This window comes from Abrus precatorius, unplaced genomic scaffold, assembly GCF_003935025.1.
Source record: "Abrus precatorius isolate BTA unplaced genomic scaffold, Abrus_2018 Scaffold5, whole genome shotgun sequence".
NCBI classification, from domain to species: domain Eukaryota; kingdom Viridiplantae; phylum Streptophyta; class Magnoliopsida; order Fabales; family Fabaceae; genus Abrus; species Abrus precatorius.
This window is the reverse complement of record NW_020874395.1, coordinates 676,274-697,059: the sequence shown is the minus strand read 5'-3', so window position 1 is coordinate 697,059 and position 20,786 is coordinate 676,274. Positions and strand designations below refer to the sequence as shown.

General features: G+C 29.2%; 3 protein-coding genes and 1 non-coding gene across 4 annotated transcripts; 1 reads left to right on the top strand and 3 right to left on the bottom strand.

Moving 5' to 3' along the window:
- Window positions 1–302: 302 nt before the first annotated feature.
- On the top strand, window positions 303–2,161 carry LOC113867849 (universal stress protein A-like protein). Its single transcript, XM_027503345.1, has 4 exons — window positions 303–554; window positions 960–1,081; window positions 1,265–1,383; window positions 1,690–2,161. Exons 1-4 carry the CDS (start codon window positions 377–379, stop codon window positions 1,796–1,798), a joined length of 528 nt encoding a protein of 175 aa, XP_027359146.1. The 5' UTR covers window positions 303–376; the 3' UTR covers window positions 1,799–2,161.
- Window positions 2,162–2,660: 499 nt separating this feature from the next.
- Window positions 2,661–6,077, bottom strand: LOC113867755 (serine/threonine-protein kinase ATM). Its single transcript, XM_027503207.1, has 2 exons — window positions 5,958–6,077; window positions 2,661–5,761 (listed from the first exon to the last, which is right to left on the bottom strand). The coding sequence occupies exon 2, from the start codon at window positions 5,724–5,726 to the stop codon at window positions 2,976–2,978; it is 2,751 nt and encodes a 916-aa protein (XP_027359008.1). The 5' UTR covers window positions 5,727–5,761; window positions 5,958–6,077; the 3' UTR covers window positions 2,661–2,975.
- A 1,437-nt stretch (window positions 6,078–7,514) lies between these two features.
- On the bottom strand, window positions 7,515–7,586 carry TRNAP-UGG. The gene has a single exon. It is a non-coding gene; the product is annotated as a tRNA-Pro (tRNA).
- A 4,413-nt stretch (window positions 7,587–11,999) lies between these two features.
- Window positions 12,000–15,538, bottom strand: LOC113867578 (myb-related protein 340-like). Its single transcript, XM_027502972.1, has 3 exons — window positions 15,400–15,538; window positions 15,135–15,264; window positions 12,000–12,324 (listed from the first exon to the last, which is right to left on the bottom strand). Exons 1-3 carry the CDS (start codon window positions 15,536–15,538, stop codon window positions 12,000–12,002), a joined length of 594 nt encoding a protein of 197 aa, XP_027358773.1.
- Between the last annotated feature and the right edge of the window lie 5,248 nt (window positions 15,539–20,786).

Here is a 20,786-nt window from a genome sequence, read left to right as displayed (position 1 = left end):
AAAATTTAATTTATGTAAATTAGGATAAGTTTCAGGCTTCAGCTATAAAGGAAAAATATATAATTTTTCATTAAAATATTGTGATGAAGTAAACGACAGTGCCAAAAATAAAATAAAAAATAAAAAAAATTCGATATTGCTTTGTTCCCGTTCTCGATGTTTCGGTCCGCTAGTTTATGGGAAAACGACAACACTGTGATCGACGTGGCGGTTCAGTGCGCAGTTTAGCAAAGGGATGGAGACGATACTATCGTACGCGTTTGTGCTAAAATCACTCGAATCTCTTTGCTCTATCAATATAAAGCAAAGAGGTCAAAGAAAAGGAAGAGCGAAGTGACTCGTTGGAATTGAATTGAGTTGACTCGGTGTGTTAGTGATGGCCGAAGAGGTGACTCGGATAATGGTGGCCGTGAACGAGTCGAGCATGAAGGGTTATCCGAACCCTTCAATTAGCAGCAAAGGGGCTTTTGAATGGACCATTAACAAGATCGTTCGTAGCAACGTCTCTTCCTTCAGTCTTCTCTTTCTTCACGTTCAAGTTCCTGATGAAGATGGTTCTTTTTCTCTCTCAATTTCTTTTTCATTTATTGTTATTTTTTTACTAATTGAACGAATTTTCGATTTTATTGTTCCTATAAGAGGGAAATTAGTTAAATGAGTTTTATAAGTATGCACATGTTGATGTTATTTCATGAAACGATGGTTCTTTTTTAGATGTATTTTTTTAAAGTGTAATTTGTGAAAAAAATAAAATTACTTCATTGGGTGATTGGTCATGTCATGTTTTATTAAATGTTTTAATTTATTATTTAGTTTACAAGATGATGGAGAGGTGTAAGAATGTAAAGGGATATTTGAATTTGCAGCTGATAATGATGTAGTGAGGGATTTATGTTATAATAAGCAAAGTGAAAAAAACCATGTAGAATCTATTTGTGCTCATTTATTGTTTCTGATAGGTTTTGATGACATGGATAGTATCTATGCATCACCTGAAGATTTTAAGAACATGAAGCAGAGGGATAGAATTAGAGGGATTCATCTGCTGGAATACTTCGTCAATAGGTGTCATGAAATTGGGGTAATGATTTATCTGCTCAACTTTTTGTTTATGCTCTAGCCATTATCTTCATTCTTGTTAAATGGTAAATGAAATGGGTTTTTAATTTTTTCTTTCTCTGTCACCCCAATAATTTGTTTTTATAGCGCTTTTCTCAATTAGGTTAATGTTGATATATATATATGTATATATGTATATCTGTAGGTGGCATGTCAAGCAAAGATAATGCAGGGTGATCCCAAAGAAGTAATATGTCATGAGGTGAAACGGTTAAGGCCTGATCTTCTGGTTGTGGGTAGCCGAGGTCTTGGCCCTTTCCAAAAGTATGTTTGTGATCTCTTTTTCATTTATCAGTTTTGCTAACTTAAGCTTCTGAAATTAGTAAATTTTTGTTGAAAAAAATATATTTATTACATTGGAGATACACGAGTTTAATAAATGTTTTGTTTTCGGATAAAAGTTTACTAGTATTAGTTGCTTAAACTTAGTAATGAGTGGTGAGGTTAACAAAACTGTTCTTTTATAAATTGTTTTGTTTTTCATGAAATGTTGAGAGTGCATTTACTCTCCCAGAATTTAATTTTGTATGAGATATTTTACTAAGTAATTGTAGTGAACGTGTTCTGCAGGGTGTTTGTTGGCACTGTGAGTGAATTTTGTTGGAAGCATGCTGAATGTCCTGTTATTACTATCAAACGCAACGCAGATGAAACTCCTCAGGACCCTGTTGATGACTGATATTTTGTTAGGCACCAAATATTGAAGATAGATTACCTATGCTTATCTAGTTAAAAGAAAAACAATAATTGAATATCATTTAAGAAAATATGTGGAGATTTTCAACTTTTGGTACTTTCTCGCCTTTGTTCCTTCAATCCTCAGTCTGTATTTTCAAGATATATTAATTTCTTTTAGTGTACAAAGCTATCTGCTTATGCCAATGTTGTTTGTGAGTATGAGAGTTTGATGATGTAATATGACATCCTTATCCTTCAATGTGATGTATTCGATGAATGAATTGCAGTATCTTGCATTGCCAAAATATTTTGCACGGTACGGACAATATCACATTATTATTATTATTATTATTATTATTATGTTTCCCTTTTGGTGTTTTGTGTAAGCATGTCAGCCAGTTTTGGCTTCATATTCTCAGAATAGAATGGAAGGAATAGCTGAGGGGTCTGTCCTCAACCCAAAGATAAATGGATTACGGGCAAATCATGAATAGTGTAGACGACTTAATTAAACATTTGTTTCTGATATTAAATATGAAGACGATGGCTTGGTTTCATAACCTTGGCTAAATATGTGACAAATTTCCATTATTGAATATCATCAGAACATCCCAAAGCTTCTGCCAAGCGCCAACACAGTTCATAACGTGTTACAATCTACACAGATTCACCAAAGATGTTTATTAAAGGCATTGCACAAAGTTAGCTTCATATTTTTAATTTCATTCCATCCATTTTATTGTCCATTAAACCTTAAGCCAACTACAAAAGGCATGTCACTTTTTTTTAAAATAAAATAAAAAACGCAAGTATCTCTTTATCCAAGCAATCGCCATCAGGTGTTAATTTCAACCCAAAAAGGGAAAGAATAATATACTTTATCCTTATGAGTTGTTTGCATATTACCACCACGAAGAGATTAAATAATCTAGAAAAATGTTGAGATATATTAAAACTAGAGAGATGCATGGAACGTGTGCATATCATGGACACGAAACCAAAAATCTTGACCCCATCACACTACACCGAGTGATTTATCTAATAAATAAAGGTAGGCATACAGAGTCAAACAAAAAGAGCCTCAGATAATGACAGATCACAAAAAGTTAATTGCATATCATCACTAAACCTACCCTAATCATTGTTACATAATTACTAGTTTCCTACGTGTGATCGATCTATGATGAAGATTCAACCATTTTGTTCACATCCTCCAGAAGGGCTTTCATCTCGCTCTCCAATTTTGTCAACATATCATGAGATTTGTCACCTGATGATGCTAACATTGAAGTCAGGCCTTGGAGTTTCTGTTTTATGAAGATCAATTTTGATGCTTCACTACCATGTGACAGGGGAACAGATGGGGTGGTGTCTTCCTTCTTGGCTGGCAAAGGTTTAGACTTTGATCTTTCACCATGTTGTGCAGACTTTGATCCATCAGAGACATACTGGAGCTGAAAAGTGACATCAGAAGATTCAAAAGGGTTATTGTTTTGTGAGTGGTTTAATGCCTTTTCAGCATCACGAGTTCTTAGGAAGGACACCCGAGCAGTGAAATTTGTACGGAACATGTCTGTTTCTGCTTCATTTAGGTCTCCAAATTTACTATAAATTGTGATGAGATCCGGTTTTGAGGGCAGAGAGGACCCTGGCCAAAATGAAACAAAAAGAACAGCACCTTGAGCATTTTCATCAGTTCCCTTATTACCAATGTTAGTTTCAGGAACTCTCTTTACTTTTGAAATGCCTGCAATTGTTTCCTTTCTTCTCTTTGTTGGCTGAGAATCTAGATTGGGTGATATACGATCAGATTGGCTTTGATCTTTCCTCAACATTGCATGTTCAGATTCTGCTTTCTTTCTCTTCCTTCCAGGTTGCTGTTTCTTGTATGCTTGGCATAATGATCCTTGGCAACATAATGAACTTCTAAAGACAGAAATGAAGTCCACAACTTGATCAAGAGAAGTGCTTTCCCAAGGAATTAATGGACTAATAGCTGCATAGTGGACTTGAGACAGAACTTCTCCCACAGGAGCTTGGATTTTCTTTGGATCAATGGTCTTTTTCTCATCATCTTGTTTTTGGTAATTAGAGCTATTACAAAGCTTCCACTCCTTCTCAACTTCCTTGGAGAAATTCTCTTGAAATGTCTCACCGTTACACTTCAAAATAGTAGGGGAAAGCTTGCCAGCAGCCCTGGCCGTTCCTTGTGGCGGTCTAGCTTTGCCGGATACTTTAAGGGATTCTTGTTCTACGTATCCCTTCATTACCCCGCTGATCGAAGTGGTGAAAGGAGGTGACAAGTACTTGCTTTTCTTCCTTTCTCTAGACAAATAACCCTTTTCATTTCGTCCTTCAGTTCCCCCTTCATCAGTTTCCTTTTTGCTCTCATTGCTATTGTTTTCATAGCCAAAACCTTCTTTCTTCTCTTTTAAATACATCGATGTGCCAATGTTAATGTTTTCCTTGCCCCCAATGCCATCATTTTCAGCACTTGACACATTTCTATGAGTGTCTTGAAGCAACATTTTCATCTGAACTGATTCAGATGCCATTGCATTCTTCTCACTATCTTTTCTCTTTTTTCTACTGCTTGACCCAACTGCATCCACCATTTGATCAGCTGCATATCCCTCTATATTTTTGACATGAACATCTATGTTCTCCCCCATAATTTCAGCAATGCTTTTCTGCTTTCTTCTATGGTTTATTCCATTCGCTAAAAGCAATGGAGAATGACACAATTCACCAGATGTTGAGCTCACTAACAAAGTAGAGTAGTCCTCTTCAAATGGCCCTTGGCCGGGTGCTTTCACCGAACTCTTACTGTTACCTACATCAACTGTTTCAACCATTAGACTATCTTCAAATCCAGGAATCGGCTTGGGATCCACATAATCAGGCAACTTATACCCCCCTTTTGATAAATAAAAGGCTGAAAGCTGAGCCTTCAATATTTCCAGCTCCAGAATACTAGCAATATCAATAATTTTTGCAATTTGTTTCACTCGAGAAAGTAATTCAGCTGGATCAACTGAAACATCTAGAAGTCTTCCTATGTCATTTTCAGCCACAAGAACACCTTCCTTGATTCCAGAATTTTTCGCCATTGGGGGAGAGGACTTAAGTGAACAACTCATGTTTACATACAGAAGCCTTCCAAATTCATTTACAGCTTCTTGCACAGCATTGACAAAAGCTACAGACCTACTCCGCTTAACCATATCATCAAAGTTCTCCTCAAAATGCTTTAATTGTGACGGATGGCACCACGCATAGTTTTCATCCCCAAAGTAAGCAACAAGGAGTCTATTGTTCTTCAAGGTAAGGTGTGATGCATCAGATGGGTCATAAACCCGGCCAGGCCACCAATGATGACTCTTAATTTCACCCCAAACAAAATCACCAACAGCAAAACCATACCCTTCATTGCTTAACTCCTTCACTTCTACATCCATATTCTCATTTGTATCGGCAATTGGAACCTGTACAGTAGCCACAACATTCACATCACAATCTTTATCTTTTTCTCCTTCCTCACTTTTCTTCCCTACCAAACCATCCACCCTCAAAACAACAGCTTCTGCTACTCTCCTCTCACTTTCAGAAGCAAAAACACACTCCAACTTCTCAGTATCACCACTAGAAAACGCCATGCTTACAGCATTCATCTCAGAATCAGCTAAAACTTGACAATCATTTTCCCTCAGAACAAAAACCTGTTTCTCTATGACACTACTCTTAACAGCTTCAACAGCCCCATCATCACTCAAACCATGATTTCCAAGGCTAGAAAATCCATCGTCATTTTCAGGAACCCCACCAAGACCTTCCCTATGCTCGTTCTCCAGCTCTGAACCTTGAACCATATTGTCACTCGGAGATGAACCCCCAAATGATGCCTTGGATGCAGTTTCAACCATGCCCATTTTAAAAATATCAATTTTTTTCTTGAGAAAACAACCTATTCCACAAAATAAAATAAAATCAACACATTTCTAGGGGTTTTGATTCCATGAAATGAAAGAGTGAATATAACTCAAAATGGGGACTTGGAACATTCCTCACTAATGGAAAATGTTTTATTTTCTAAGACAAACCCCAGGTATACTATATTATAAATATTTAATAACTATAAATGTAAAGAGGAAAGAGAGTACCAGAAGGATGAGAGGGTAACCTAGGAAGCTTAATATTTATGCACCATCTCAACTTGAACCAATTCTTGAAACCATTGACATGAGAACATGTGATCAGAAAGAAGACTGAAAGAGGAAGAAGAATGTAACTGGAATATTATTGTTTATATTATATATATATATATATATATATATGTAAACATTGTCATCTTATTATATACTGCTCAAGAAATAACAAAAAGAAATAGTTATAAAATATAAATTGATATTTTATTTTAAAAATGCTCGTAATAGTAAATAATTAAATTTATATGCTATACATTAAATGAATCAGTCTCTTTTTATAAAATAAGATAAGATTTGAAGTAGTATTAATTAAGTTAAAAAATAATAATAATTTAGAAATGTGTGTTTGAAAATACCGAGGAGATGGTTGAATGGGTACTTTCCATTCCATTATTGTGTAGATAGGGCGGTGGAATGGGAAATGAGATTGTCTCCGATATTTCCATTTGATGTTCAGAGATACACAGATTAACTAATACTGCACATTCTGATCTACACGCTTTACTTTCACGCCATCTTTTCAATTTTCATCTAAAAATATATTTTAACAATTTTTTAAATATATTTTAAGTTTTTAATTAAAATAAAAAAATTATAAAACTATAAAAAATTATGAGTAAAAATTATAAAATCAAACATAATTTTTAATATATTTTAATTAATAAATAATAATTTAAAATACTATGGAATTTCTCCTCTCTTGTATGGTTCTTGAGCTCAATCTTTAATAATTTTATTTCTGTGTTTCTTTATTTATTTTGTGCACGAGAAGTATTAATACTTCTCGATTTCGTGGTTGTTTTTTTTTTATTGTTTATACTGTCTATTAAAATTTATACTGTTAAATTTAACATGTGTTAAAATTAAAATATAATGATCAAATTAACAAAAATTATGAGGTTATAAAAAAGTTACACACACAAACAGTAAATTATAAATCTTGTCACATATGACTAAACTGAAAATTAATGTCACGAATGGAGATTAAAAGCATATTTTACCCATAAGTTATTATTTTTGGTATAAATTAACTTAACTTTAAGCAATTTATATATACAAGTAAATTTTTTAACACTCAAATAGTTGAATTAAAAGTAATTTTACTTCAGTATAAGACCATATAATTTTAACTACTCATAATTATATATATATATATATATATATATATTATAAATTATAAATTTTTAATATATCACACAATATTAGTAATCAGATTACATGATTTTTATAAATTATCATTTTTTTTTATAAAAGTGCTGTAGTACACGCGGAAGACTAATCAACTTCCTCATTAATGACTCGGGAACATAACAATTAAATAACATTAATTTCAAAATCAAATATCAATAGAATGCTCTAGCAAGTACCCACTTGTCACGTGTGTTTTCAAAGCAAGTTTCAACTTGAAACACTGGTTGTTGCCATAGCATTATTTTTATTTTATTTTTGGTATTTTAATGAAAAATATTTTTTAAAAAATAAAGTCATTATTAAAATAATTATAATTAAGATGGGGCATTCCGAGAATCGAACTCGGGACCTCTCGCACCCAAAGCGAGAATCATACCACTAGACCAAATGCCCAGATGATTGAATTTTGAAAACTTTCATCTATAAACTTTATACTTTTGAACTATTAACATTTTGATTTTATAACAAAGTAATTTTAAACTTTTATTAAATGAATTTTATCTGTCCAAATATAAACAGCATTGCATGTCTTTCGTATTTTATGGTAGATAATCAAAAGGTGTTATTTGCTTCTGAAAAAAAAAAATATATAGAAACAAACCAAAGACGTTAATTTGGACGATTTTGAATGCAAAATCCAATGCCAATGAACATGTAATCCCAATCAATGGAAGTGTTCTCTTAACCAATAGTTGTAGATAATGAATGGAGCCAGAGAAATTTATATCTAAGTATCATGTCAACAACTAAAGGTGTATTCAATTCATTAAAATAATTGTTTTTCTTATTAATTGAGATAGTAAAAAAAAAAAAAAAAAAAGAAGCCTTGTTAAATGGTATGAACGAGTTTAGCAAATAAAAAAATTGATGAATCTAATTATTTAAATATTTGTTGGTTAATTAATAAATTAAAAATACATTAAAAAAGTATTTGAAAAAAAAATTCATGTAGAATCACTGTATAATGATTTTTAATTCAATTTGTACTATTTCACATCTTTCTTTTGAAAAATGTGATAACTTTATATTAAAAAAAACCATGTCTAAACATTCACTTAGTCCATTAAATTAGATTAGAACATTGATGAGAGTAGTATATAAGATAAATTTGGCCTATCAAAGCAAAAGCTTGAGCATATGTCTAGGCTTTGCTTACACCAATAATCTTCAATAAAAATGCAAAACATACAATGGATTTTTTTTTATTTCATGCGCATAAGCTATATCTCATATATATATATATTCATAATGAACTATATATACTTAAATTCTCTTATTGAGATTTTACCATAATATAAATTTTATTTATATGTGGATTATAAATTATAAAATAAATAAGAATTTTGTTTTGATTTGATTCAATTTTAATTATAAAAATTGAAAGTCAGACCGAAAAAAACTAATTTAAGTGAGTTTTATTTTGTTTAAATTTTTATGTTTAATTTAATCAATTATCAAAATTTTAATGAAATTTTATGATTTAAAATGATTTAGTTAGATTTATAAGGACCCTGATTAACACTAATAACTTTGTACAAGGGGAGGCAGAAAATGAAATTAACGAGTTTATGATTTTTTTTTGTCAACGTTTACGATCTTTTGGACAAAAACTTTTTGTCCAAACTTGTTTCTTTTGGGCCAAAACAATGATTGGGCCAGTGAGAATGAAAGAAAATCCTTAATAATTCCTTTACAATTGCTATATTGTGATTTTTTGTATTACTATTTTCACATAAATTGTGGGACACATGTCCACATCTATGATTGAGTTTTGTGTCCACAAGTAACGTCCACGTGGATAAAAAAAATTAGGAATTGATTTTTCAAGTCAAAATTTAACTATATTTTGTAAATTTTATTAAAATTTTTGAATTTATTATTTTTAATCACTAATAATCAATCTTTAATTTATATTGTAATTTTTTTAATGTCAAGATTTTTTAGTTTATAGTGTTTTTTCTTTATGAAATGTAACTTCATTATTGTTTAACTTTTATTTTTATACTTTTTAAACAATTCTCCAATTATTAAATGTTTTATTGTACATGAAAATTTACTATTTATTCTTAAATTTCTATTGTTTCCTCAAATATCACCTAATTAAATATTTGCAAACTAATTCTTTTCAATTTTTTATTTTATTATTTTAAGTATACATCACTTATAGTATTTATTTATTAAATTAAATATGTATATTTTAATTTATACTTTTAAAATTTTAATTTGATAAAAAAAACCCACGAATTGTTAGTATATTAGTGGGAAAAAGTTTGTAACGTTTCTTTTGCATAACAATATAGGCAAATTAAACTCTTCCTCAACACTTCACTGCATAAAAATTTAAGGGACTATTTAGTTTTAAAAGAAAAATATTTTTATTTTTTGAAAATTTTAATTATAAAAGTTTTTTTTTTCATATTCTCTTTAAATTAATGGTTAATATTCTTCTAATATATTAAAAATTTAAAAATATTTACATTTTTAAAATAAATTACTAATAGCACTGTCTATTAATATAAAAATACTCAACTCTCTTAATTTATAATATATTGTAAAAATTACCTTTGTCCTAAATATTTTCATTTGAAACTTCACTGGGAACTATCGATCACCATTGATTACTCTACCGTTCTTCAGAGATTGCTAAACATTGCTCTTTCATTCTTATGCCTCCACATACCCATCTACCTTATCCATTTCAGTCAACGACATCGACACATGCATGCCCACAAGTGTTCATCCTTCGCCTCCACAATCTAAAACTTCGACACTTGATAATCGATTATCTGTAGAGTTTTGTTGTAGAATACTGCTAGAAATTAATATATATATATATATATATATATATATATATATATATATATACATATATATATATATATGTATATATATATATATTAAGAATATTTATTTTTTCCAATTAAATGTTTTATTTTGCACGTGTTATTAACTAATGGTGATTTTTTATTAAATGTGATCAGTACATATTATATTTTTACCTAAAACTTGGTACTTTCATTTACATAACTAATAGTCTATATATTTATCATCTTATTTTAGATAATTAGCACGTTTGTATATATGTTGTAATTTAAGTTCTTAGAAATGAGTTTAAGTATTTAATAATAGAAATATTTAAAAAAAAAATATTTATAAAAGCTTATATCTCTAAGATTTAAAAAATAAACAAAATACCTATCCCTTACTCTTTTTTAGTTAAAAATGATTAATATTTTTATTTTAAACAATAGTATTTTGAAATAGTAAAATTGTGTGTGCAGCATGCACTAAAAAAAGTTATTAATGATTTTGTCTCATACTGGCTCACACTAGTGGCCGACCCCCAACGTGAATGATCCTTTTCTATCACATGTGAGTTTTTCCTTGGATTTGGAAAATTTTAAAAGGTGGGCTTTTAATTTGGAACATAAATTTAAAACATGAAACATGTGATTGAATAGAATGAATGGCAAATAGATGCTGCAAGCTACTTTTGATATGAAATAGGCTCCACGTTAAATCCCTGCAAGTGATTGACCTCATTTGCTTTATAAGAAGATATGTTAGAACGTACACGAGGACAAAATCTCTAGTCACTCTCGAAACTTTGGGTTGAAACTTGAAACCTAAAGTTGAAGTTGTTGGGGTACACTAGTTGGTTTCAAAATTTGAGAATATTTTTTTTATTAATAAATTAATGACAAATGAATCATATAAATAGACTTAATATACTATATTAAGTTGAGCTAAATATTCATTAAATCAATAGTAATTATTATTATTATTATTATTATTATTATTATTATTATTATTGATAACATTAATAGGACCTTCTATTGACTTAATTCCTTTTGAGCAAGGACTCGAAGGAAGTCGTCATGAAATGTTGTTAAACAAGAAGATGCTATGATTGACTGCTACTTCTTCTCAAGTGTTATTTTGGCTTAATAAAAAAAAAAAGATGCTATGAGCTCAAAAGGGGGCACGTCAACAAAACTCATTGCCAAGAATTAGGTTCATGTCGGGGTCCAATATGTTGCATGGCCATGCACCAAAGTGGGTAACAGGGAAAAGTGGAAGTGAATTTTTGACAGAAATAGCTAGTGGCTGTTATTTCATGATCATGTGTCAATGTTATTGTGGCTTCAATTAGGCAGTTTATGGGCAATTTCTTTTTCTAAAATGTAAATGCAAGTTCATATCCATACTCGCCTGGTTGTCTTTCCAATTATATGAATGAGAAATTTGAGATTACTGTATAATTTAAAACTCCATTGATGAGCTCATTCATAAAACTTCGAAACAAAACAAAAATAACATATTAATACCGGAAAATATTTCAGTTCCCACACTTTTTTTTTTCCTAGTTTGGCTATCTCATCAGCTAATTAAAAGACTAGGTACAAATGAGTCTTTTTCAAAAAAATAAAAAATTATGTATTAACAAATCATCATTAATTAGGTTGAGCTTGAGACAAAGACACAAATCCTAATCTAATTAAGCTGCACATATGTGAGACAAAGTCCTCAACATTTATAATAGGGTTTACTAAATACGAGCATGCTTCCATCTGATAATATATTATGCATCAACGTATCTTATAGGATACACCTCATTTACTATAGTGAAGAGAATGGATATATAGTAGAAACTTCTATAGTCGACTACTTATTAAACAAACAAACCTAATAATGTTTTATTCCACAAAACATACTCTAACCTACAAGCACATAAGCAATTATGTGTGTGGTGTATATATACATACATTTGTGTATGTATGTACGTATGTGTGCGCGCGTCTTCATTTACATTAATTGCATAGACCAAATATCCTCCATGCTCCAATAATTATTGTCATTGGTGTAACAATTTGGCTGATCATTAATTATAGGAAAGTGAGTTGGTAATGAATCCAAATTACTTCCTTGGTAAAAGGGTGGAGTATATGTCTCCATGGACTTTGCCATGGTCGGAACTTGGCTAGTGCTTGCTTGATGATTATTTATCTCTGAATTACTTTGCTGTTGGAAGTTCTCAGCTTGCTTAATGTGCTTTTGGATCCTAGTCCTCCAGAAGTTCTTAATCTCATTGTCAGTTCTTCCGGGAAGATGCTTTGCAATTTTAGACCACCTACATTGATGAATTGAATTATTTGTTAAAGGCAGTGACACATGACTGAAAATTACTAGTTTTGTTTGGCTATATGTTTAAGATGCTTAACCAAAACTTGTAGAAGGTATTAATCAATGGGATCAAACAAACTTAAGTGTATTGATAGTGTTTGCCATCATAAACACTATGCCACTATATATGTACCTATATGACAAGCATTAGGTTAAGTATATATTAATTAATGACACAAAGAAAAATGCAATTGAAATGGAGGACCTACTGATCAGGAGATGGTAAGATAGAATGTGCATGTGTGTGAAAGAAAAAGGAAGAGTGAAATCGAGCTGAAACACGTGTGAAATTTTTTGAAAGAGAAAAGCATAAAGTTGATATTACTTAAAAGCTTCCAGTGGGGTGTCACATTTTATTGATAAGAAAAAAGTAGCTGCACCATTATTAAATAGGGATCACATGTATGGTTGAGACCATGTTCCTTGGCTAAGAATAAAAGTGATGCATGTTAGCCTCGCACATATATAAAGACTATTGTTATAAGATGCCGAAGGTCACGAAATCAGATTTCTCTATGCAAAGTCGAAGGTAGAAAGTGTGATTCAATTCAAGCATCTCCAATTCTCTTTTGCATACCATTCCTCTTCATAATCCCCTCTCCCCGGTCTCTTTTTTAATTTCATTTTATACAAATACAAATTTCAAGGAAATATTTTATACACATTTATATAACCTCATGAATTTCTTTCTTTTCTTGTATCTTGACTCTCATATACTTGCTTCACTTCTCTTTGTTCAAAAACGAGCCACGTGTCCTAAATATGTAGCTAACTTTGCTATCCTAGCTAGTTATCAAAGTTGGTAATAAACTTTATATACTATAAATAAAAATAAGATTTGAAAACTTATTCATTGAAGGATTATTCATGTTTAGTCTTAATGATTGGGGTTGTTTTCTTGGTTGGGAAGAAGTTGGAGGCTGAGAAAGTACAAGGGTGGAACTGGCTAATATATCTGCGTACTATATTAGTCTATAGTCAAGGACACTCACATCTACTATTTCACCCGTTCTTATCAAGAAGAGCTCAAAAGTGCAAGTATTGGTTTGGATCTATTTCATCCCAACTCCTTGAAATTTCTCTATCATGTGACTATTCACTATGCCCTACTCCCATGAGCTCAGCCTAAAATATAATCTAATTAATATTGCTTATTACTTGGTTCTAGATCATTTATCTTTCTATCTCTCTCTTCTTATCACATTATATCACTTGTTATGTTTCTCAATTTTCCCTTATATAAATATTCTTTGCTCCAGGTACAAAACCTATTTACCAACTACTTTCCTGATACATAAGATAGCCAGTTGTATAATGAACTATAGCAACTGAATATCTTTGTTTCGAATAATTAAGAGACACTGTATAACAAGTGTCATTTACTAACAAATACAAATTAACAAACTTTAGAATAACCTTTATTGGTATAATTTTATCTAACAATTAGTAAAACTTTTAAATATTTATACGATATTATACCAATAAATGAAAGTATGAATATATACTATTAATATAACAAGTGTTGGTATAAATATTCAAAGTTTATATTAACAATTTATTTCTTGTTAGATAAAGACTAGACTAACAAATTATTCTAACACTTAATAATTTCTTAGTGTTAGTAAATGACAATTTTTTTAAGTGGGTCGTTGGAGTATAATTTTTGAATGAACAGAGTTAAAATATTCCTTGTATTCTGGCTTTCTTCTGTGTTTCTTTTCCTTAATCTATGTAGTCTTTCGCACCTTCAATAAAGTCGATTCACATGTTATTGTTATGAATATTATATATAAATTGTATAAAATAACTTGATTCAGGAGTTGCTGCATTTTTATTCACTTGAAACGTATGTAGTGCAAATATCCATAGATCTTGTTCTGGTCTTAATATCAAATTATAACAAAGCTAAAATATTCTTTTCACAGCCAACCTCCAGCTTTCAGAGCAAAGATAATAGACACTCAGAAGCTCAAAAATTAGAAACAAATTAAAAGTAAAAATTTTGCATATAATTTAATGAATTCGAGAAAATTTTAAAAAGAAACATATTGAAAGTTTTTAAATATGAAAGCAAAGAGGATCAAGGAGTTTAACTTTGATGCCACTTGATTTCTTATGTTCTTGATAGATCTAAACTATCCCCACCAACCATACATATAAGGAGGTCCACGCCATAACTACTCACGCTCCATCTTCAATGTGGTATAGTTTAGCAAAAGCGAGGCAATTAGAGACATGCATCTAGATAGATTGAATAGAAAGGAAGAGAGAACATGCAAGTTACATGTACCGTCTAATAAAACTCCAATTTCTTGCATATGGATAAAATCAAAATGATTTTGACGACTCGAAAATTTTTAGAGAAACAGATTTTGCATTAGGAATATTGTTGGCCATTTAAAAAACTCTCATGAGTTGTACCAAGAATTATCTCAACCACAAAGTTCTCTCGATCCCCACCAAATAGTCTTCCATGACCGTACTAGCTATAATGTTGCCTTGCTATGCTTTCCAAAACCAAATACTACAACTTAGAAGATAGCCAATAATTTATTTCACCTTTCAAATGCCCGCAAAGAGAAAGTTGGTGGCATTTAATTAATTAATTTTTTTTGTGAAACAATATACCATTTAATTTCTTCAAAAATTACCATGCATATAGTAGGCAGAATACAAGTACTCTCTCTATATATATTTTTTAATTTCTTCTTCATTTTTTTTTCTGTTGTAATGGTTTTCATCATCATATATATTCACCTGTTTCCCCATTTTGCATGAAGTTCCATGATCAAAAGTTGTTCTTCAGGTGTAATATTCCCTCTTATAACATCAGGACGAAGGTAGTTTAGCCACCGGAGTCGGCAACTCTTTCCCGTACGTTTAAGACCTCCAAAACAATCATGATAAATAAGTATCAACCCTAGCTAGGGTTTATGGAGGAAAATAAGAAGAAAAAAAAAGAGCTGAAGAACAATCAATACATCATAATATATAATTAAAAAAAAAAGATGATATATTTTACCAGCAGCTTTGGCCAAGGAATTCCAGACACCTTCACCATGATTTGCAATATAGTTGATCAAGATCAAGTCTTCTTCCATAGTCCATGGTCCCTTTCTTACTTCAGGATCTTGGGATGAGTTGCACGGTTTTTTGTCCATTATTTTATATGCATATGAGAGAGACAGAGAGAGAGAGAGAGAATGAGAGTGAGGCTAGTGAAGAGAGGTGGAAATAATAATGGGTGTTGGAGGGTTTAAATAGAGGAGAATTATAAAATGATTTGTTTCTTCTTAAAGTATTTTTATTAGTGATATCAAAAGGATTTTACGTACCTGGTTATGTTAATCACATAACCTACGTGCATGAATACTAAAACTATAGTTTACAAACTAATATCCTCTGATCATCCTCTTAAGTTATAAAAGCACATGCATCGGAAGCATATGGCATGAATGCATAAATTTATTTTTCAAAAGAAGAAAGGAGATAAGATCGATGCTTCAAGAATATCAGAAGTCTCGTAGAATAGTGGAAGAAGGAAGTATTTACCACCTTTAAAGTATATATAGGTACATTTAAAATATAAAAATACAATTGAAGGAGTAGGCTTTTACACGTATTTATTCATTATTTATCCAATAATATTTAATTAAATGTGATTATTTTAATTATATTTGTCAATATCATATTGTATTATATTATAATATATTTAATTACTGTGCAGAAGGAAATTATTTTTTTCAGAGAAATGTTGTAACAATTTCAATTTCTGATACATACGGATTATTAGACTATATGATTAACAATAAGATCTCTCTATGCTAACATTAATTTACAGGCTTAAATGAGTTTATTTGCGATCCCAATATGGCCTTTTAATGTCAACATAGGTAAATAAAATGGTCCTTCAGGCTAATACATGATGACATTAATTGGCATTTAAAGATAAATAAAGAGATTGCCATAAAAGGATTGTTTTTCTAGAAGATGCTATATTCTTTTATTTTATAATTTTTTAACTTTATTAATTAATATATTTTCACCATTTTTTAATTAAAATATTTTTATAAAAAAGGTACTATTAAACAATTAAAACCATTTTTGAAAAGACAAAATTCAACTTTTACGATAACTTTTATAGATAATTATTCCTCATTAGTTAATATTTAGATACACTTCTGAATTATAAAATGCAATTACCACTCTTAATTTTTTTTTCGACACTCTTATCAGTTACATTTAATTGTAATAAGTTAAACAACAAATCACTCATTTAAACTTAAGGCTTTTTAGGGAAGTTTCTGTCTAAGATGTTGTTTTTCGTTTTGTATACAGTCTTACGATGTTTTTATTTTGGCAAAAATAACCCCTTCAACTTATAAACATTTGATAATTCACTATTTTTATTGTATGCCAGTATTTTTTACATTCTCAAACAAAATTTCTAATATATATGTTGAAATGAATAAATGTTATATTTGAATTTAGTTTAATATGAATTTTTTTGTTAGAGTTTTCTTCATTTCTTACTGTAGTAAAATAAAAAAATGTAAATAAAAAAATATAGCATCTTCTAGAAAAACAATCCTTTTATGGCAATCTCTTTATTTATAATTACCTTCTAAAATACCCTCAATTGTTTTAGTTTCATTGAATATTTTAACACTTTTGTATGAATAGGATTCAAATAAACTTTTAACTCCGACAAAAAAAAAATCATATTTCAAAAGGCCAACTCGTGGCTCGCTCAAGAAAATGATGAATGTATGAAAGTTTTAGCTCAAATTCAATTTTATGGGAAAAAAATTACAAATTTATTTAGACGACATCTAACTTAATCCCACCAACGTTTACTTGTAATTAAGAGATTGAAAGTATGTTTTTTACAGAACATATATATGAAAACTATAATTATATGTTTAAACATGATTTTAATCATAATTTAATTACAAGTGTTTTATTTCATTTTGTATATCCAATGATAGCTTGTCAACTATAATCCCAATATGCATTAATCTGAAAATGCATGATGCATCGACGTATAGACAATAGCATTATCAACCGACTCATACCTTATCATATTTTGAGTTGTATTATCCATATAATAATTTTTAAAATATTTTTATTTCTTTCTATTGTATTAATCATGTTATCTTATATATTTTAAAATTTTCATCTTTCTTTCTTAGATAACAAAGTTCTTAATGCATATGTTATTAACAAATTAAGGACGTGTTTTGATATACAGTTTGATTAAGTATTAATTTATATAATACTTTTTTTTAGAATATTAATTTTATCTTGTTTATAAAAAATAATTATTATTATTTTGTTATAATATAAAAATACTTATTTTTAAATGTATTAATTATCAAATTATTTTTATCTTTTTATTTATTGTGAAATTTATGTTAATAAAGTACTCACATTTTGTTTATATAAATAAATATAATAAATTATTCAATATGTAAAACTTCAATTAGTATTATAAATATTTTTATAATAAATTATAAATTTATTACATACAACTACTTTTTTTTTATATATGTGATTTATAAACAATAATTAGTTATGATTTTTTAAAAATAAGTTAAAAATAACTTATTTTAATAAATTATATAAAAATTTATTAAAATAAATAAAATTAACTTATAAAAGTCGTCAAATATTTTTATAAATTATTTATAATTATTTTTAACACACTCTAAATGATATATAAGAAAAAAAGCATACGTATAATTTATCAAAGCTTTTTAAACAATAAATTATTGAAGCACAAATACATTCTCGTTCGTATTCTTACACCAGACCAGGATTTTCAAAACATAGTCCAAGTAATAAATAAATTCAACCTATTGCCTTCGTACTCAAATTTTTGTTATAGAAATTTTTTACATATAATTTTAAATGGTGAATTGATTAACTGCATTTTTATCACATCTTTTTTTTTCTTCTAAAATGTAACATGCAAGACTAATGCAACGATTCGCTTAATTAGGATAAGTATTAAATTTTTTTTATTAAATTCTGTAAATCCGTCAAGTTTACATAGATGTTGATTGGTTCTCTGAACCATTAAATCATAAGTAATTATTATATTGAGTTTTGTATATATAAACTTTGAAAAAAAAAAGACAATTTTAGTATTTTTATTTTTTGAGTTTAACTTTGATTATTCTTTTATTATAACAATGATACACGTTACTACTCATTCATCATAATTTTGTTAAACTGATTTTTTCTTTAATGATTATTAAAATTAGTGTTTCTTCTAATTACTAAATTGTAACTAAAATATTAAAATTTAATGTAAATAAAATTTAATAATTAGAAGGAAGTATAAAGGAAAACGACAAAACCAACTGGAATATTAAAAAGCAATTAATAAAATGTGGTCACAATTGCTTCAAGAGATAATCAAAACTTTAATTGAAAGAAGAAACAGTATACATTAAGGATGAGGATCTAAATAATAGATAGGATATTGTATCATGATCCATGGTTTAGACTAAAATAAATACATCTTTCATTTAAAGAGACCTCTTCCTAACTTCAACCAAGTATCAGCCACTAGACCTATCATCTGATCAAATCAATGTGCATAATTCCTTAGTTTTTCACACTTATCAGCATTTTTCAGTTCAGACACCAAGAAAAGTAGCATAAAAGCATTGCTACTTTGGGAAATCCATGTTATGGGTGTTGATATCACTCTTGACATGATTCAACCCACTCTCCACCTCCATAGCGTGTGGGATTATCTACTTTATCAGTATCTTGTTAATAATGGTTAGGAATATGCTAAATAATCTTAAAGGGAGTTAGATTAAAACGATTTATTTAAAAATTAAATATAAATTATAAATTCAAATGCCTTTTTATTAGTAACTTATATAAAATAATCTATGGTCACATGTAAAAGTATATAAATATTTGTATTATTTTAAATACTTATATTAAAAAAGGGATAAATTATTAATCTGAAAGTTCGAAGAAATGAGCGTTTTGGGTGAGAGAGAGCGTAAGCTGTAGAAGTGTCTTTGATATACCACTTTGCATGTAGGCATAAGAGTCTAGTGACAGTGCTGAAGACCCCATTATGTGGTTTCTTTATTTGGAAATTTTGCTGATTCATTTCTAAATGTTAAAGACTTAAAGCATAAGATATCAAGATAACGTGGGATTAATGGCTAGAAAACTATTGGAACTTTGTAGTGTCTGCTTTACTTAGGGATCTTAATGACAACCCACATGGGGCAATCCAATAAACTCACATAAGAGATTATAAATCATTAGGGATGCAATTCTTTAAATAGATTAGAGGACCTGTCCCAACCACACACATATTTTGTGGCTAACAATGCATTAAATTAAATTTGTCTCCATTAGTAGTAGGTGTGAGGACTAAGATGTGCCACCACTAATAGTACTACTACTAACTGTAGTTTCCCTGATTTAATGTTTTTAATTTACAAAAATAAATTATATGTTAAACACAACAATTTATTTAAAATAAGTTAATGTAAATATGTCTATTTTTGTTATTATCACTATCAATGTAAGTTGATTGACAAATCATGGGTAGATTCCGATGGCTATCTAAACCTGTAATTAATTAGAAAATATTTTCTTAGTTAGTATTAAGATAATGGAGACATTTTTTAGTTTCCCTCAAAGTAGGTAAGAAGAGATGAAGTGGTCCGTGTGAAATAAAATAATAATAATAATACACTTGGGACAAACTTTCTTATTACTCAAGTACTCAAGCCATGCAAGATTCGAGTCTTTAACATCGTTATATGTATATATTAAACAACTCTACTTCTATTTTATTGATTAAAAAATAAATTATAAACTTCTAATTAATTAATAAGATTGTGTTACTAAATACACTCTAAATATTCAAAATAATTATGTTTATGTACACAATTAAAACGTTAAGCTTTGGTGAAAAGAATTAAACTAAGAAATAGGAATCTAAGCAAATCAAGGAGGATTTTGTGGTGTGAGCATCAGAGAAACTAGGCTTCAATTGCATTAAAATGCTTTCTTTTCTTTGTGGTTTAAAGATTAAGGCCTCATTTGAGAATACAATAGAGTAAAAAATAAAAAGACGAGTCTAATAAAACATAAGAGTATAATAAATTTTTATCTTATCATATATTTAATATACATTAGAATAATAAAATAAATAATACTAAGCGATCATATACGGTGTTATTGCTTCTTCTTCTTCTTTTTTGCTATTTTTAATTTAATTTTTTGACATATATATATATATATATATATATATATATATAGACAAAAAAAAATTTACACTATTGTCCAATTATATATTGTCATATTAACAATAATAATTGATTTATGTAATAATTAATATAAAAATCATATCAAATAATGTATTCT